The 17777-nt window shown below is 40.2% G+C and overlaps 1 protein-coding gene across 1 annotated transcript in view; it reads right to left on the bottom strand.

Annotated features, from left to right (window-relative positions):
• Nucleotides 1-1022: 1022 nt before the first annotated feature.
• SASH1 (SAM and SH3 domain containing 1) overlaps nucleotides 1023-17777 on the bottom strand; it is a 580485-nt gene continuing 563730 nt past the window's right edge. Inside the window, exons 13-20 of the mRNA XM_075707699.1 lie at nucleotides 16536-16671; nucleotides 15337-15506; nucleotides 13995-14204; nucleotides 13105-13255; nucleotides 10320-10433; nucleotides 2804-3942; nucleotides 2112-2243; nucleotides 1023-1295 (exon numbers count right to left, since the gene is read on the bottom strand). Of these exons, the coding sequence (XP_075563814.1) occupies nucleotides 1023-1295; nucleotides 2112-2243; nucleotides 2804-3942; nucleotides 10320-10433; nucleotides 13105-13255; nucleotides 13995-14204; nucleotides 15337-15506; nucleotides 16536-16671 (2325 nt within the window). The remainder of the gene's footprint in view (nucleotides 1296-2111; nucleotides 2244-2803; nucleotides 3943-10319; nucleotides 10434-13104; nucleotides 13256-13994; nucleotides 14205-15336; nucleotides 15507-16535; nucleotides 16672-17777) is intronic.

Raw genomic sequence — 17777 nt, 5'->3', positions numbered from 1 at the left:
ATTAAAATGAAAAGCAGTTACATATATACAAGGCAGTATATCTTGGACAGTTTAGTAACAACAGTAAATGCAGACTGTAGTGAACAAGAAGTTAGCCTGACAACCGAAACCTAGCATAACCCTGCATTTGTAAAAGCATCTCTACAACAAGAAGGTGTTATGATGAGGCATTTTATAGAAGCTACTTCAGCTGGAAATCACCCTAAGTGCAGCTTAAGGGTGACAGGTTGAAACAAGGCTTGGGAAACATGAATACAGGTAAGTGAACGCTAGGTAACTGCTTAAAAGCTTATTTTAAGGCAAATAAAAAGCTGATTGCTAGAAAGCAGTTATAAAAATGACCTCAGCTCTGTACAAATAAAAAGAAGCTTTCTGACTCTCCGCGGGTTAGTTGCACTGGAGTGACAGAGATGGACCATACTGAAAACTAATTCCAGTCTATTAACTTTGGCCTAGCTAAAGGCTTTGTGGCGTATTGGGACCTATACCAAGCAACAGCAAAGATGACCAGGGGGGTTGTGTTTAGCTCTAGACTGCTAAAATAAACAAAAGGCATTTGCCAAACAGCTTCAACTGGAATTTGCACCTTGGCTTGTACCTGGTCTTTAGGACTGATTCCAGGTACCTGGAATCTAGGTGTACAGAAGACCCCCAGCCTAAGGAGCTCTCCATAGAAACAGGGCCTATTACTAGTATTACTTCCACAAACTTGAGGAAAATGTGCAAGGGTCCCTTAATTCTGTGAAGCTGTCTGATTCTCAGGCCAACCCTGTGCACTTTATGAAATAAGAATACTTTACAGGGGAGTGAGCGCGGAGGGAAGTACCACATCTGTGTTACCTGGTGGTTGCTTCTCTTCTCCTTCAGTTGCCAAAGACAGCAATAGAAACATTTCATATCCTTTGAAGAAGATATCTGCCTGTCCTTGCGAGCCACTTCCTTGATCCCTTTAGCTATGTGAAGTAATTAGAGCAATATTGGTGCAAGAAGAAGCAGTGGATTCTCGACCAGGCAATGCCACGCTATGGAGCATGTGCAATTGCCTCTGGATCAAGAGGTTTGAAGAGTCTTGCCGCTGCCAGGAGCTTGCTTATGTGCCTTTCCTCTGTGATGCCAGCTTCTTGAAGGTAAGTTTGTGACAGAGAAGGCACTTTGCTCAGTGTGTTGAATCCTGCTTCTGTGAGCAGGCTGGAATACATAGGTAGACCAATGGAAATCAGCCAGTCAGATACAGAGGTGATAAGTCCTGGGGATACAGGTTTTCGGCAAATTTCAGTGAGCCCTCCACTTGGAATCTGGACAGTGAAGGGAAAAAAAAAAAAAGCACAGAACCCTTAATGTTAAACATAACTGCTTGTTTTACAGCAAGTCGTCTTTTGTTTTTTCTTCCAAACTGGTAGAATTTCATAGCAGATGTTTCAACTTCTCTCATGTCGCATTTGTCAGTATGAGAGCGGTGTGGGTTGAAAGGCTAAGATCACTTGGCACAGGAGCAACAGCAACAATTTTGGCAATGCAGATGCAGTGGGCAGTATCCAGCTGCTTGGGTGACCGTCATGTGCCATGCTGAATTAGTCTGAGATCAGTAAAAAATACCCAGTAACAAGACTTTCCAGGGTGATCCATTTAATTTCTCAGTAAGGCAACAGAATACCAGTTTTGCCTATTACCTCCTCAGACAGAGCAAGCTCTCTCACAAAAAGCCATGAAAGCTTTTGACAGTTTCCCCCTCCGGCTTTTGCTAAGGAGGAGTGGACAATAGTACAGTTTAAGAAACGAAAAAGGAGTGTTTCAATACAGAAGCGTTTAATACATGCCACCCTTAGTGAGCAAGTCTGTTACCTCTGCTTGCAGTCTCCTTAGACTTTCAAGACTATTATTCAGTCAAGAAAGAGGGCTATCTGCCCTCCTTTCAATTACTAACTGTCCTCCTTTGGGACAGGGGGAGGTACCTCCTGCCCCTGTGGTACCCCTACCTATACTGCACCTGCTGGCTGAACACAGGGAGCACTCTTGTACTACAACTTCACAGGTATCTCCCTTTACCAGTAGTCAGTCCTTTTTAAAACTCTGCTCATAAATAAGAAACTTGGGTTTATGGAAATACTCACTGCCATGCGATGCTGCTTCCTCAGCTGCTTTACCCGAACTTGGTCCATGTTTGTGGCAACATCCTTCTCAGGCTGGTCTAAGTCTTCAGAGTACCTCTGTACCAAAGCCTCAGGAATGCCACAGCGACCATGCTGAACGTTCCCAGCCAGACACAAAGGAGAGAGGACAGACCAATCAATACAGACCAATCAATGCAAACATAAAGAGAAGTGCAGGATGGGAGCAAGAAGGAGCTTTCATTGAGATTCCATGAAAACTGAAAAAGCAGTCCCTAAAGGAAGGACTGGACCTTGGGACTCCTTCCTTCCCAAAAAGATGTTCTAATCACTATGCTATGAATTCAGATTTTCTTGGAAGCATAAAATCTAATCATGACTTCCTTTTTCAGCTCTACTTCCCCACACTAGCAAAGAGACATTTCCATGCCCAGCACCACCAAGGTACTAGTGGCCTGAAAAGATGAAGGTTCAGAATAAGTCTCAGATTTCTCAGTCCCCCCACAATACATGAGTTATTGTAGGCATAAGGCCTGATAGTAAAGACAAACATAGTTATAGAATATCTAATATCCCAATGATTTATGGTTTATCTGGGCTGGTTACTCACAAAAATACAACAGATACAATAAATGAAAGACTATCCCTTGGTATGCTAGTAGAATAAAAATGCTGAAGCAATGTCCTCCACTTACCTTGTCAGAGTATGGTTCTTCAGTAAGATCAATGTCTTCAGACTGCAACTTGTTTTCTATTACCATTTCCAGATCCATTCCCCTGCTACAAGAGACTTTCCTTGTTGAAGCAGGACCTAGCTTTACCACATGCTGCTGAACACTAGCAGTCTCTGGGAGCTCTGACAGCCAGGGTGGCAGTGGGCTAGGAGGGGTACTGGGCTCCTGTTCAGAAGATGTCCTATGGACAGGTACTCCGTGACAATCAATGGGATTGGATGAGCTGGTCTTTTTTACTGGCAAACATGGTGCTTCTAGACTTGAGTGGTTCCCGCTTGCGGTCATGGGAGGATGATATAATCCATTAGAAAGGCGTTCTCGGCATTTTTTGGCAGGGACAGGTGGTGGCTGAGAAGGATTTTTTGGTTGCATTCTTGCCTCATTTGTGCCTTTTTGCTCAGCTTCAAGACCTCCCTTGAGGACTGGAGCATAATCAGCCCGTGTAAGGTCATGAAAGCCTTTACTTTGTATTTCCAGAGGCGTCCTTGTTGCAAGATGCGTCACTAAGGCAGACTGAGCTTCACAGTTTTTCAAGGGGAATGGAGCATGCTTTCCACCTGCAGTCTCCATTACAGAGCAGTCCAGTTCCTTAGCTCTTCCCTTCTGAGAACTAGCAGCTCCTTTACCCTGCTTAGCCATCAAGTCATCTATCATACTGCTGCCTCCATGAGACTGAGGTGGCAGGGCAGAGCCAGTTGCCATTTTTGCTATATCCAGTGAATCCTGAGGAAAAGAACCTACTTCCTTGCTAGCGTCCTGTAGGTTAGTATTGGATTCTCCCTGGAGATCATCCAGTGAGTGAGATCTTGGCCATGTATCTACGCCCTGGGGGCCATCCAGAGTTTCATAGCTCCGACAGACGGCAACCGGTAAACTTCTACGGTTCTTCTTCAGACCCGTAATAGCTGGAGGCTTGACAGAGCTCTTCAAACCACGATGTACACAACTCAACCGGCTTTCTTTTTCCCCTTGTTGTAGAGTTTCTATTGACTTGGTCAGTGGAAGCGTAGGATAATTTGATAGCTGGTTTCTGCTGAAGTCCTTAAAGCTATGGTCACTTGCTGATTTCGAGGGCAGAAGACAGGTCCTTCGAGTTTTACCTAGCAGCAAATAAAACACAATCTACCATTAAAAAAAAAAAAAGGGCAGTGTAAATAATGAATCACTTCTAAACCCCTTTGAAACAAAACGATTTACTCTCTTTTTGTTAACTCTAAATATACAAGAGCTCAGTGACGTTTTAACCATATGAATTTGTGAGCTTCAGCTTTATTAATGAAGAATTGGTGAATGTGACCATGTAAGGAAAATACATTTAAAATGCTTAATATCCTTCCTACTCCCCAATTTGCAGAGATTTGAGGTTTACCTCATGTAAACCTTTTTCAGCGTAGAAATATCCTACAGTTAGAATTGATACCCTATACCCATTATATGAACTGGTTTGACCCCACACAGAAATAACTCAAAAGACCTACCATTTTTTTCTACTTTTCTAATTTGTTTAGGATATTGATAATTATATTCACCTTCTAATAAAGTTTACTCGATTGCTCAGGAAAGCTTTTTTTTTTTTTTAAAAAAGAAAAGATCCTGTTTATTCTTTTAATTACAAAGTGTGCCAATAGTGTTATTTCATCTTTTAAATGAGCAGCAAACTATTTGCAATGGCAAACCAGAGAGCAAAAAAGTGTTGCAAGACTGGTTTTGCACCAGTCCCTTTGTAAAATTACTTTTAGGGATAGCAGAATTTTATGGAAAAAGGTCTTATACTATGAGATGGAGAAGTGTTTCAAAAGGGAGTTTCAAGTGTGACCAATCTTAGTGTTATTCTCATGTCATAGTGTTTTATCAAAGTGGAAGGTCTTAGAGATAAAATAAAATAACCACTTAAGATGAGATGACATGAATCAATATGAACCACATGTTCTTTGTAAGTTTTATTTTATATTTTTATATGTGCCACTAGTTTTAAACAGTGAAGTCCATCAAATCTGCTTGACAGAAAAATTCAGATCAAAGCGACTGAGCTCATTAGAGTACTCATTAGTATGAAATACAAGGCCATTTCTCAAATACTGCATAGATTTTTTTTATTTTCTTTTTTAACAAGACAGAAATACATTTGTCTCAAAGCAGATGACCTCTCAGAATGACAGCACATCCTGAGCAGTTATTGTTTTCAGGGTGACAGGGATACTTTTCCCTCTGTAGAGTAAGCTTTCTAAAATCAGGATAGATAGATAAAGCTTGAAATTTCTTTTTCCAAGGGAAAAGAACCCGCCAAACCAAAAAACACCAAACCAACAGGTTTGGCTAAATGGTATCAAAAGTCTGTAATAATAGGCAATCAATAGCTGCCAATTAAAGGACCAGTTACTTTTAGAGATCTGAGAAGTTTTGCTAACTTCACTGGACTAAATTAATCCAGTGTACTTTTAAGCAATAGATGCTTTCTTATACAGCTTGCCTTCAAAGCTTTATCCTGAAAGAAGCTTCAGTGGTTGGCTTTCAAATAATACACACTGCTCAGTTTGAATATCAATGAAAGAGACTGTTTAACCTAAGAAAGAAATAGCTTGCTTTCTCTCTTTCTCTTGCCTCTTTCTCTGCTCAAGGAGTTTAAAAACCAAAGTATCCAGAAAACTAGCAAAGAAAATGGAGGTTACATTTAAAGAGAAATAAGGAAAACGTTCCCCTCAAAAAAAGTTGCTTGCATTTACTGGTATGTCAGCAAGGTAAAATCAAGGTGTGCCCACAAGGGTGAATGCAAGCATGCAGGAACTCCTTTCTCAGAAGCTGTATGGTTCACAGTTCAACTCAAGCTAAATATTACCATTTCCCCAAAATGCTAATAAAGACACATCACACATTAAGTCGGCTCTCTTACTACTACCTTGAGTTCAGGTGGCTCAGAGAAGTAGCAGAAAGACTTCTCTGCCTGCATCTTTCTGTGGAGCTAGGCCACTGCCTTCTGAAAATAACTTATAACCACATTAAAAAGGCATGGGTAAGAAATGTTACATTCTTTTTTTTAGTGCCTTCAGGCACTAATGTCAATATGTAATGAATATGGAAAGGAGTGCTCTCTTTTCATTACTCATATTTGCTAGTACATGTCTGACTTGTGCAGTAATTCACCATATTGTCTGGGGCTTGCTGTCACAGCTCACACAAAATCCATGTGCCTTCTTTTCAATCTGAAATATTGATCAGGGGTTATACCTGTTTTAGGAAGGCACACTCAGGAACCTCAACACTGAAAGAAAAGTTGTGAGAAATGCTACTACTGTGCAATATAAGCTCTTACTGAGGCCATAGGGTATCTAGTAAACAACATTTCATTTATTTAGAAATGAGATATGTCTGTGTAAAGCCAGTAGCCTGGAAAGTGAAAAAAAGAAAAAATGGGGAATAGGAAAAAGAGTAAGAAAAAAACCCCTAGAAAAATGAGAAAAGAAAGATTTGGAGAAAGTAAAATCAGGTCTTTAGTTCATTCCCATCCTGTTTTACATAAAAATACAGACATGGAGATAATGGGACGAAGTTCAAAACATTTCGCCTAGAAAATATATAAATGAACAAGCAATCTTTAAACTCTCTGCCTTAAAATGGTTTAAGAAAAGTGCTGGGTTCAATGCTACTGTTTTGTACAAAGGACAGGGGTTCAGAATGTAATTTCTCTTACATAGGTTTAAGTCAAGAGCAGTATCAGGGGGACAGCTGTGGTTTCTCTTTTTCTAGCTATTCCTTCCCTCCTCCTGGCTGCCAGGTGTAACTTCATTATGCTTCTGAGACATTAAGAAAGGAAGGTAATGCTTCCTGACAACAGACTTCTAAATACATTTTTAAGTTGTTTTCATAAAGTGGAGAGCTATATAAACAATGTGCACAAATGTAACAATCCCTCCTTATCTCAGGAAAAAAAATGAAAAAACCTCCAAGGGTTAAAGTGTATAGCTAGTAAGGTTCAAACTACATTTTTAATGTTAGTATTTTTGACAATAATTCATTCTTACAATTCCCTGGTACAGTTAAGCAGTCTAATGGCATTCATAGCACTGTCAACCACAGTAGCATCTCTGATTTAAATGTGTGCGGAAGGACACGGGTGTCTGGGTGAAAACTAAGGTAACAAAGGTGGTCCTTACACAAAATGAATGGAAAGCTTATGTTGTTTCCAGGTTCAGTTCAAGCTACAGGCATTCTTCAACTGTTTTGTTTAATGTTATGGTGCAGTTTTTGTTAGACAAAGCACTGTCCACCTCTCACAATACTTCTTGTAATAACAAGAATATGGAGGAAGAACTTTTCAATTCCCTGTCATCATCTGCCTCAGAAGAAAGGAGATTATCTTGGGGAATATTTCCAGAGGTACCAGAGCTACAGCAACAAATTTTCAGCGTTTCTCTTAGTACTTTTTTCTGTATGGAAGATCATCCTTAGAAACGTAACTCAAAATCAGAATGCATTCAAGTGGCCTGTCCAGATCTGGATTTTATTAACTTCATTTTGGCATTGCTTTCTGTGGCTATTTTGTGCATTTCAAACAGCTCTGTTGGCACAACAAAGATGATGGCACAGCAGACAATCCTAGCTTCATTGCTTTTTTTACTGATTACAAACTAGTAGGAATGCACATTACATTAGGCAATGTGGCCACCTGTTCTATTCCTTCCTTTTCTGACTAATTAGTGCTGAATGCTTAAGTGCTTAGGATGCCTACTTGGCACTATGGAAATCTGGGCTTCAGTTTCTGGACAAATCAGAGAACACCCTTATCCCACCTGATAAAGCCATGGTTTGTCTGCTTCTTCAGCTCTACACGTTGCATATGCAATTCTGATCTACTTCACATTCCCCTCTCTCCTTAAAAAAGCTATACAGCACAACAAGAAAAGGTTCAAAGAAGCCAGGCATGATCAGGGATGTGAATGACCTATAAGGAATAATTAACAGGCCTTCTCAGACTAGACAAGAGATGACTTGGGAAGGAGTATGACAGAGGTCTACACACAGACACTGTTAGGTATGGAGGTTCTAAGGAAGCCCAGGGATGTTCATAAAGAGCAACAGTTTCAGGAAAATGGATAAATGCCAGGAAACAGTACCCAATTTTTGAAGTCCTTAAGTCCTTAAATGATTCATTCCCCAAGAGTACCCTGGAAAGTATCAAATATGCTTGCTCTGCTCCTATACTGTTCTCTAGCTATCTGCTTTTGGCCAGTCCTGTGAGAACTAGATTTCCGATAGGGTTTCCAAATGTGTCTTAGACAGATGACGCCTGCATGCAAAATAAGCCCAATTAACTGCACCATTGTCAGAAGTCTAAAGGAGAGCTTGCTCTCTCTGCCTTGTTTCAAACCCAGGACTGGACTATATGGACTAATGAGCTGATCACAGATGGTTGCTTTCTGCTCTTACATTCTTCCTGTCTAACACTGAACAGGTCACAAACTGCACATTCCTTGCTCTCTGTAAATTGGAGTAAAATCACAATGCTGCTGTAACTACATTGTGGACACCTATTAGAATACATACATATTTCTGCAGTGGGACCCTGAGAAGTACCTATAAAAGACAGATCTGTACCACTACCATAGTACATAGCAAATCATTTTCTAGCCAAAATGTTAAGAGCAGCTCTGAAATCTTGAACTGATGCCAAAAGGTCCAATATCAGCCCAAAACAGGACACTATACTAGTCATCAAAATATTATATATAACCACTCCCCAGAAAATCTGAAGACCAATTTCTTCTCAGAAGGCATTTCCCCTTTAGGAAGTCCAGTTCATTATTGCTGATCTGCACATTACAATACTTGTATTAGACAAATGAGTATCCTTATTTTAACACACGAGAATCCAATGTATTTTGAAAACAATATGCATATAAACAGCTATGGCCCTTGAACTTTGCAGAGAAGGTGGAGCACATTTCAGATTCACCAGCCTTGACAAAATCTCTGAATGAATCCCATACCAAATGTTCTTTTCATAATGGCTTTCAAAACAAGCACTAAATGCATTTGTGAGCGAAAATGATGCAGAAATGCAGCAAGCCATACATGAAAAGCAATATAAAAATCATCAGTGGTATTTCAGATTCTCCAAAACTCAGATAGAAATATTGGTTTAAATGCAATAGTAAGTATCTAAGCAGACAGGCAATGACAATTGCTTTCTAAATTTTATTATATTGTTAAAATAAGGAAAATGTACAAGCAGCAATTCAACTTCAGTGCTACAGCTATCATTATGATGGCACTTAGAGATAAAAAGGAAAGAAAATTGTCGCATATGCCATATATTTAGATATGATTATATTCCAGCATGCCTACTGTATGGGGATTCATATTCAAGAAAAAAAATTATCTCTGCTTTCAAGAATTTAGTATATTGTCGATTTCAGGCATTCAGCTTCAAAGCAAATTGCAATTTCCTTCAATAAATGATTATTTCTGAGTGGCAGACTGACAGAAAAAGCGCATATTAAGAGAAAGATCTTTAGCTCATACTTTAAATTGGAAAAAAGGCCACTACAAGGGGCGTACAGCACCTCATTTATTCTGTTCTTGGTTCCCTGTTTATGCTGGATGTTAGTGATGAAACCAGGCAGTCTGAGGCCAAGCCATGGCTCAAATGCTTGGAGTGATAATGCCAAACTCAAACCAGTTTCATCTATTTTAGTATTTCCTCCCTAATGACAAGTTTACACCATCCCTCAAGTAAAGCATGCTCAGTCAGCACAACCACATGGTTTCTTCAGAACAGAGAGAGTAATCTCTGTTATCATCTGTCTTGGTAATTTTTCAGTGCATCAGCTTTCACTGATGCAAGATAAGGTAATGGGAACCGATATCGTAAGCATTTTTTTAGTAGTTTATTTCCTTGCCAACTTCTCAATTAATTTAACTTGCTAGTGTTCATACACTAAAAAGTCCTAAATCTCTGCAGTTGGCTTCTGATCAGAGGAGAATGCAACATACAACCTAAGCGAACACAAAAATATGGCCTAAAACAGAGAACATGTTTTCTAAACAGTTTTTGTATGGGTTTAGAAGAAATCCTTCTAATCTCAGTGGAGTTCAGTGACTCCTCCATTGCCAGTGGTCCCTTAGACAGCGGCTGTCGGAGTGTAAGTAGTGCAAGCCCCATGAGGCATGGTTGCATGAGAATACGATAGGTAGTGGAGAAGGCAGGGAACGGCAGCGAGAGTGCCTGTTGCCTTAGGATCAAAAAAGAAAGATGATTTGTGAAATGTGATCCGTTTCCTACCAATGCAAATAAATAAACTGGAAACAGTAGCAATGAAAACCAATGGCTCAAGCCAAGAGGGAAAGAGGTAGGCAGAGCAAAGGACAAAGTCAAGTATGAAGTAGCTTGCATTAGTTAGGAACAGGAGTAGAAAGCATATGAAGTTATCTACTGAAAAAAGGCTGCAGAGATTATAAGGCTCATTGATGTCACCATTACCATTCTCCAGGTTTTCACTGCTTTCATAGCAGCCAGAATCCCGAGGAGAGCATCCGGTTAGGCCTTGGCCTTCAATGAGAAGTTTCTCCTGAGAACCTGATTGGTCGCTGTTACCTAGAGGATGCAAGAATACAGTGAAAAACAGGCAAACATAAAATCTGTCTGAACTTCTCAACCTTCCATTTCCAACACCATTATCCTGCATGTCCAAAGAAGGGCAACAAAGCTGGTGAAGGGTCTAGGGCACAAGTCTTACGAGGAGCAGCTGAGGAAACTGGGATTGTTTAGCCTGGAGAAAAGGAGGCTGAGGGGAGACCTTATTGCTCTCTACAGCTACCTCGAAAGGAGCTTGTAGGGAGGTGGGCGTTGGTCAAGTAACAAGCAATAGGACAAGAGGAAACGGCTTCAAGTTAACGCCAGGGAAGGTTTGGATTGGATATTAGGAAAAATTTCTTCACTGAAAGGGTTGTTAAGCATTGGACCAGGCTGCCCAGGGAAGTGGTCGAGTCCCCATCCCTGGAGGTATTTAAAAGACATGTAGATGTGGTGCTTAGGGACATGGTTTAGTGGTGGACTTGGCAGTGCTAGGTTAACAGTTGGAAATGATGATCTTAAAGGTCTTTTCCAATCTAAACGATTCTATGATCTTCCCTGTTGTATTAATTGTATCAGATCACTGTTTTAGAAAAGAATGAGTATTAGGAACAGCCATCACAAATGTTGGAAACATTCACCCCATTTGGTAAAGGATTAAGCAACAGCCTCAGCACGAGTGTGAGGCAGCAGTGTGGTACATAATGAAAGCAGAATGGACCACATGTGCGCCTCAGCTGCCTTGGGGCCAAGTCCTGCATCTTACAACCATGAAAATTTATTTAAAATGGTAGTGTCAAAGCTCTTTCTAAGACTTAAAAAAACCCCAACACCCAAAACAAAAGCAAAAAGCACTGAAAAGAACCAAATCAAGTAAAAAAGAATACAATCCTAACCCTGACCTGCTTTCCAGAAGGGACCAAGAGGAAGGATCAGGAGTGGGTCTGGCAAAGTTACTGTCCCCTAATGAAGGGGGAAGGGACAAGGGAGAAACTAGTGGTAAAAATTCCCTCCTTTCTTGGTCTGTGCAAAGAGCCAACACTCAAGTGTGGTCCATCCAGGCTGCATAGGCTGGATTCCAGGAATTTACCCAGAATGTTTGGTCAGAAATGATATTTTGTGAAGAAACTAAATCTGGAGCTGAAGATAATAGAAACCCAACTTCATCACAGAAAGATACAGTTTATGCTGTGTTTTATTTTCCCTGCAATAAAATGTCAGAAATGGCTATTCTAATTCCTATTCTCAGCACATGAAAGGTAATTATGGGGTGGAACTAAGTGCTGTTGCCCCTCCCAGGTTCCAGCTGTCTGGTCCCCACTTCTCTTTCTCCTCATCACCATGACTTGGAGCTGGAATTTATACTTTCCAACCACCACATCACATAGTTCTTCAAGTTTTCAAACCAAAATTGAAGTGCCCTAAAAAAAAATTATTACTTCAGGGAAGTGAGTACTCTATATAGGTCTGCAAATAACAAAGACAAGCTCATATTAGGTGACAAAAAGCTACTCTAAGTGAAAAAAATCTAATTCTGCAACTGCAGTTTTATTGGGGGGTAGAGGAAGGTGGCGAAAGTCTGGATGCCTCTCTGGGAAGAGACATAACAAGTAAGCTACATGTCAGTGAAAGCTCAGGCCACACAGCACTGTCTAGAGATACTAACCACACATCTCTCTGTAACAGAATTAAGCATTGCCCACTTAATAAGCAGCTGTTTAAATTGCTGCTATGGTGGTTTAAGCTAAAAACATAGGACTTTGCACAGAAACAGCTAGGAAAGCCCTCACACCATCCATTCCACCGATTCTGCTGATGCTTGGGGACAAAGGCAAAATTCAGTACTGTCTTAGGTTGCTGCAACTAGGTATTGAGTGCATCTAAATTCCTGTCTCAAGCTACACTTGCTTTTCAAATGATTCTACTCTACCATGACTACTGCATGGATGCTACAGCCCTGCTTCCTCCTGTGCGGCAAAAATGCCATTGAATTTGACTGCCATGGCTTACTTTGCTTTCCCTCACCTTTGCAACCACTTGCCTGAGACCATCTGTACAACAGGCAGAATTGCACTCCTGCACCTTAGATAGCTGGGTCACTGTCTTTCACTCTTTGCACTTGACTGACATATTTTCTCCCTTTGAAAAATCGCTGTGTTGTCATGCATGCAACCTGAAGGTACCTGTACAATCCTGCAATTCACAGTCCATGAATCATATGCATGTGCAGGTAAAATAAGAGAAAGTTTAATTCACACTACCCTCCTCCACAGCCCTCTGGGCTTTGATCTTTTTCTTACTCTTGATAACCTCAGTCTCTTCCCTCTAGTCTAGAAGTTTCTTCTTTCCTGTTCTCCATGCCTCAGCTTCTTATTTTGAGTAGGTTATCCCAGGATTTATTCCTGACCATCAGTATTCTAAAGGGTATGTGTTGTACATTTGACATCACTTGAATAAGTTGGGTAGCAGGGCTTACATGAACAAAAGAATTCTGGCAGAACAAATGCAAGTCTTAAGTCACTCCTCAAAAATCTACATGTTGTTACACAGGATTATCCTGGAAGTAACTAGATTAGAAAAAAAAAAAAAAAAAAAATAATCAAAATCCTGGAACCAGTTTTCTGCCTTAAGGGCTTCACAAGGTTCTTGGCAGAGCTCTAGTAAAACCGAAAATCTCAAACATCCCACGTACTATCATACTCCTGTAGAAGTTCCACTGCTGTGAGGAGAACAGCTCTGTGCTCAGGATCTCGGATGTTCAGTTCATCCAAATCTTCTTCTTCTAAAAGCTTAAAGGTATCCAGATCTTCATAACCATTGAACAGAAAAGTGGGCATGTGCTCCTGCATAAAAGAAAAAAAAAAAAAAAAAAAAGGAAAGAAAAAGAAAAAAGAAGAGAAGAAGAGCTGTAAGACAACATATTTATTCAACTTACTTTGTCAATAAAGATACTAGAAGAGATTTTCACAACCAACAAAAAAGCAGTAGTTTAGCAAATGCAAACCACTGTATAACAGCAAAATTATAGGATTATAGCTTGTATAAAGATTGCTCAGAGTTCAGGGAGGTAGCTGTGCCAGAACTAGAATGCTGCACATATTTTTGTATTTAGAATACACTGTATTAAATGGCCTGGGTAGCAAGCTACCCGGACGCACAATATGGCACAGCTTTGTATGAAGGGACAAGTACAAAGGGTGAATGACAGCCACACCAGTTTATCCCTAGCTCTTCGAACAGAAATGTGGGAAAACACTTCCTCTTTAAAGACAGGGTAACTATTGTTATTTTACACTTTTTGCTTGCTTTTGAAGTGTGTTAGCTAGTGGTCATACTATGCAACAATTTACAGTCTCCAAGTGCATACAACTTGTAGCCTGCAGCACTTCATCAAGCCTGACAGGCAGTTCTGCCTGGCCTCAGCTATTTTCACTCTGCAGCTAAGACCCGATTCTGCTAAGTGGTGTCACGATCCTTATGATTATGAATCTGGTGTGCAGCTTTCAAAACTAACAACTCCAAAGGTGTGGCCCTCTTCCCACAAGCAAAACTGAAGGGTCAACAGAAAGAGAGAATTTGGACCTTTAAGTTGATGCGATCCAAGAGATCCTCAACTGACTTGGGCTGGGGTGGTCTGCTTTTCCGGCGTCTCCTGGTGGGCCTCTTTGGCTTCTCTTCCTCTTCATTTAACACGTCCACATAGATAAATTTGAAAGTGCCAACTTTGTTGTTCAACAGGCCCATCCAAGTGCCCATGGGGGGTTTGCTGATTATATCAATGATGTCACCTTTCTGCAGACCAAAGGAGCAAGAAAGCCATTTAGGCATGCTTTCTGATGGATATTCAAGCAAACACACCCACCTTCTCTTAGCTTTTCATGTACACAGAATGGACAACGCTCTTTAGTTTTCAAAAGGTTAACCACAGCCCTTGAAAAATATCTGATTACGCTTGTTTTACAAATGGAAGAAAAGGGAATTAAGTGACACGCCTAAGACCACAGAGCAAATCAACAAAAGAACCTGGAATGGACCCCAACTGTCCAGATTCACAAACCTGCTTACACCCCAGTAGTGCATCAGTGCTGTTTTGTACAGACATCTCTAAGCTGTGCAACTATCTGAAACTGGTGCAAATAAGAACATGCTCAGTGTATATGGGCACAATCTCACATCAGATCTCCTGAGGAAAGGAGGCGTACACAGCAGGAACAGCGCAACACTGCTGCTTTTCCTAATGTGCTCCTGACCATAACAAAGAAATGGACACACAACTGGTTTTGTACCCTTAAAGAGATTACCTTACATACTTCTGCTTTCACAGGAATTAGCTGCCCTTGAAATTTTATGTAATGAATATAAGGAGTCAGATAGCTTGAATCAAATGCAGCACAACTAAAAATAATAAAAGCCAATATCCAGAAAAATGAAAGGGGGGTGACAACTCACAGTCAGCAAAGTAATTAAATATTAGCTCAAAACAAGTTACATTAACTGAAATGCCTTTAAAAGACACTATGTGTAGGTGCATCCACATTTCTTCCAAGGTTTTAGAAAAATTTTCCATTGATGGATTAATTCATTGTGGCAGACAAAGTATTTTTCCAATCTTTCCAACAAAATCCTCACAAAATGGAAATGAATCTGTGGCACATTTTTATTTTTCCAGAAACGAAAGATTCAAGCGTCTTTCCCTGGACGTGGAGAAATACTAATACTTACTTATGTTCTATAACATTTTGCTATAATTCAAGCAAATCTTAAGTGTATCAGGGTAAGGTTAAAGAGCTTCAAAAGCCACATGTAAACTCATTAGAAGGTTTGAGTTATACAATAAGAATTGTATAGTTCTTGCAAAGAGCTCTTAATTAAGAATTTTGCCAAAATAAATGTTTGACCCCATAAAAACAGATGTAGCTGGTACCTTGAGCTTCAGAGAGTCTGTATCATAAGGACTTGGAGTAAAATCAGTGTGAACCCTGGCTCTTCCACAAAAAGGTCCTCTGTAAGGAGGCTCTTCATCATCACCATCTTCTGATTTCACACTCTCCCTGTTACTGGTTGAGGAATCTGTTGTGCTCACTGTTTGACCACCTGTGAGAGACACATAGTATCAGTCCACAAAAAAGAATCTCTTTGTGAAGAAGGTTCAGAAACAAACAGCGGCAAGACAGAAAATGGCTCTACTTTCTACAAAACATGGTAATCAAAGTTACAAGGTCCTTAAATGCTGCTATTTCTTATATACACATGTGATGGGAGAGTTAGTTAATCTCCTTTGCACTCCTGTTTTCCCAAATTCAGCTCCTCAAAATTTAACTGAGAATAACTAGTGTCTCATCTATGGTACATCACAGGAGATGGTCATCTTTCTGGGAAGTTTTGCTCACAAAAAAGCATAGTGGTGTGAGGAAAAATAAGCTCTGCATCCTGCATGAGGGTTCCAGAATCCCCCTCATGTCCAGAAATTTGGTTTTATGGCAACACTTTGTATTGATATTACAAAAGCCAAACCAAAACCAAACCAACCAAACAAAAAAGGCAGATGATTTTCAGAACACCCTTTCAGTTATTTAAAAATGGAGCTTTCTCTTCATTTTTTTCCCCCAATATGTTCTTGGTTTCTATTGGTCAGCAATCCATAGTGAAGCAAGTTCACACCATCTGTGTCCCACTTAGGCTCTGTTTTGTGTAGAGACAATCTTAACAAGAGAGGCTTTAAATAATACTCCTCTCACTAGTTAATGACAGAATCTCAAGGTCTCTCTGGAGCGGGGGTGGGAAGCCCATCAGGAGTGCCCAGGAGAAATCTAGTGTAAAGATAAGCCTGCTTACTACTGGCCAAGGATTGTAATTCTCACTCCAATCATTTATATTATAATAGCAGGACCTAGCCAGAAAGCAGGATTTAACTTTTTCAGGGCTCTGTATAAACAAAACAAAAAAGATTACCTCTGCAGCAAAGCACTTACGGTTCTTTGTAAACCCTTAATGACTAACCCATCAGCATTTCTACTTTTTAACCACTGCTTCTGCTTTGACTTTCTCTGATTCTGCTTACTGTGGAGATCTCTGGCCCCTGAAGCCACAGAAATGGAGCAATGCAATTACAACTGAACTTACTCATTGAGCTCTGACCGCTTAAGGAACTCCTCAGGCTCTCTACTGAGCCACCGGCTTTCAGCTTGGGTTTGTCCAGGGAGTCAGTGTCTGGCGGCGGTGACTGTGGAGAACCCGGCATGACCCCAGGGCTGGACTCCTGAAAGGGATTGAACCATTTCAGTTTGGTAAATGAACACAGGCACTGACAGGAGCCGCTTGTTCATCTCCAAGGAAAGAGATTCCGTTTTCCTGCTCTTTACCAGACAGGACGAAACCTTCTATGTTTATCTACTTATTTCATGGTACTCAGCTGTGGCAGAAACCCCCCTTTATTAGGCGTGATAGTGGGCACAGGAGCAAACAGTCCAGTCTGAAAAAGCTAGCATTGTAAGTAGGAAGAAACATTACACAAAACTCCCAATTGAAAGCTTTTAATGACACATGATATTTTCGCCAGCAGTACTTGCAAAACAGCTAATGCCAAATTCAGCTTTCTGAATCGGGATTTTGTACAAAGATGAATACAAACAAATCAGACAATGCAAGTGAGACACACAGCAACATACTTTTTTTTTTTTTCAGTGAATTGTTGGTATCTTTACTCATTTACTTTGAAGAAAAAAAGAATTAACCAGAAAATGCAGCCTGTGCATACTATAAATACTCATAATCGTAAATGCATAAATATAAAAAAAATTTGCTACATGTGCAATAGGTGAGGCAATTTCTCTTTTCATTCAGTCAAACATTACAGGAAATCAAAAAGGGTCTTTCCTACATTGAAATTCTGTCAGCCTCTGTGAAGCACAGTTAAAGCAAAGCAGCAGGTACTTGTGGCCAGAATAGCTTTTGCTTGTTTCTTTGAACGCAGAAAGAGATACTGGCACATAGTTTGAGTCATGATGCCAGAAAGGTACAAATATTCTAGAACGACTGTGCCAAAAAGTTTGAAAACAAAAGAACTGTAGCTTGCATACAAGAAGAGTTTTTGTGGAGATGTGTGGTCATAAAACTTTTAGATGAAAGCTATTATTTGCATGCTGCAGAATCATCAGAAAACAAAAAAAGTCATCCCAGCATATGACTTCAGAGGTCAAGTCAATCTTGGAGAGAGCTAGAGAGCTGAAGTATTGCTAACTCACTGTAAACCGATTTCTCAAAGTATCCCTTTCTTAGGCAGACTTTGTAGAGGGGCACTGTAAGGCCAGTCAGACACCAAAGCATCTTCTTATCAATATCATGTCATGTTAGACCTTAAAAAGT

The sequence above is a fragment of the Pelecanus crispus genome, chromosome 3 (genome assembly GCF_030463565.1).
Source record: "Pelecanus crispus isolate bPelCri1 chromosome 3, bPelCri1.pri, whole genome shotgun sequence".
NCBI lineage: Eukaryota > Metazoa > Chordata > Aves > Pelecaniformes > Pelecanidae > Pelecanus > Pelecanus crispus.
This window is presented reverse-complemented; position numbering and strand designations above follow the sequence as displayed.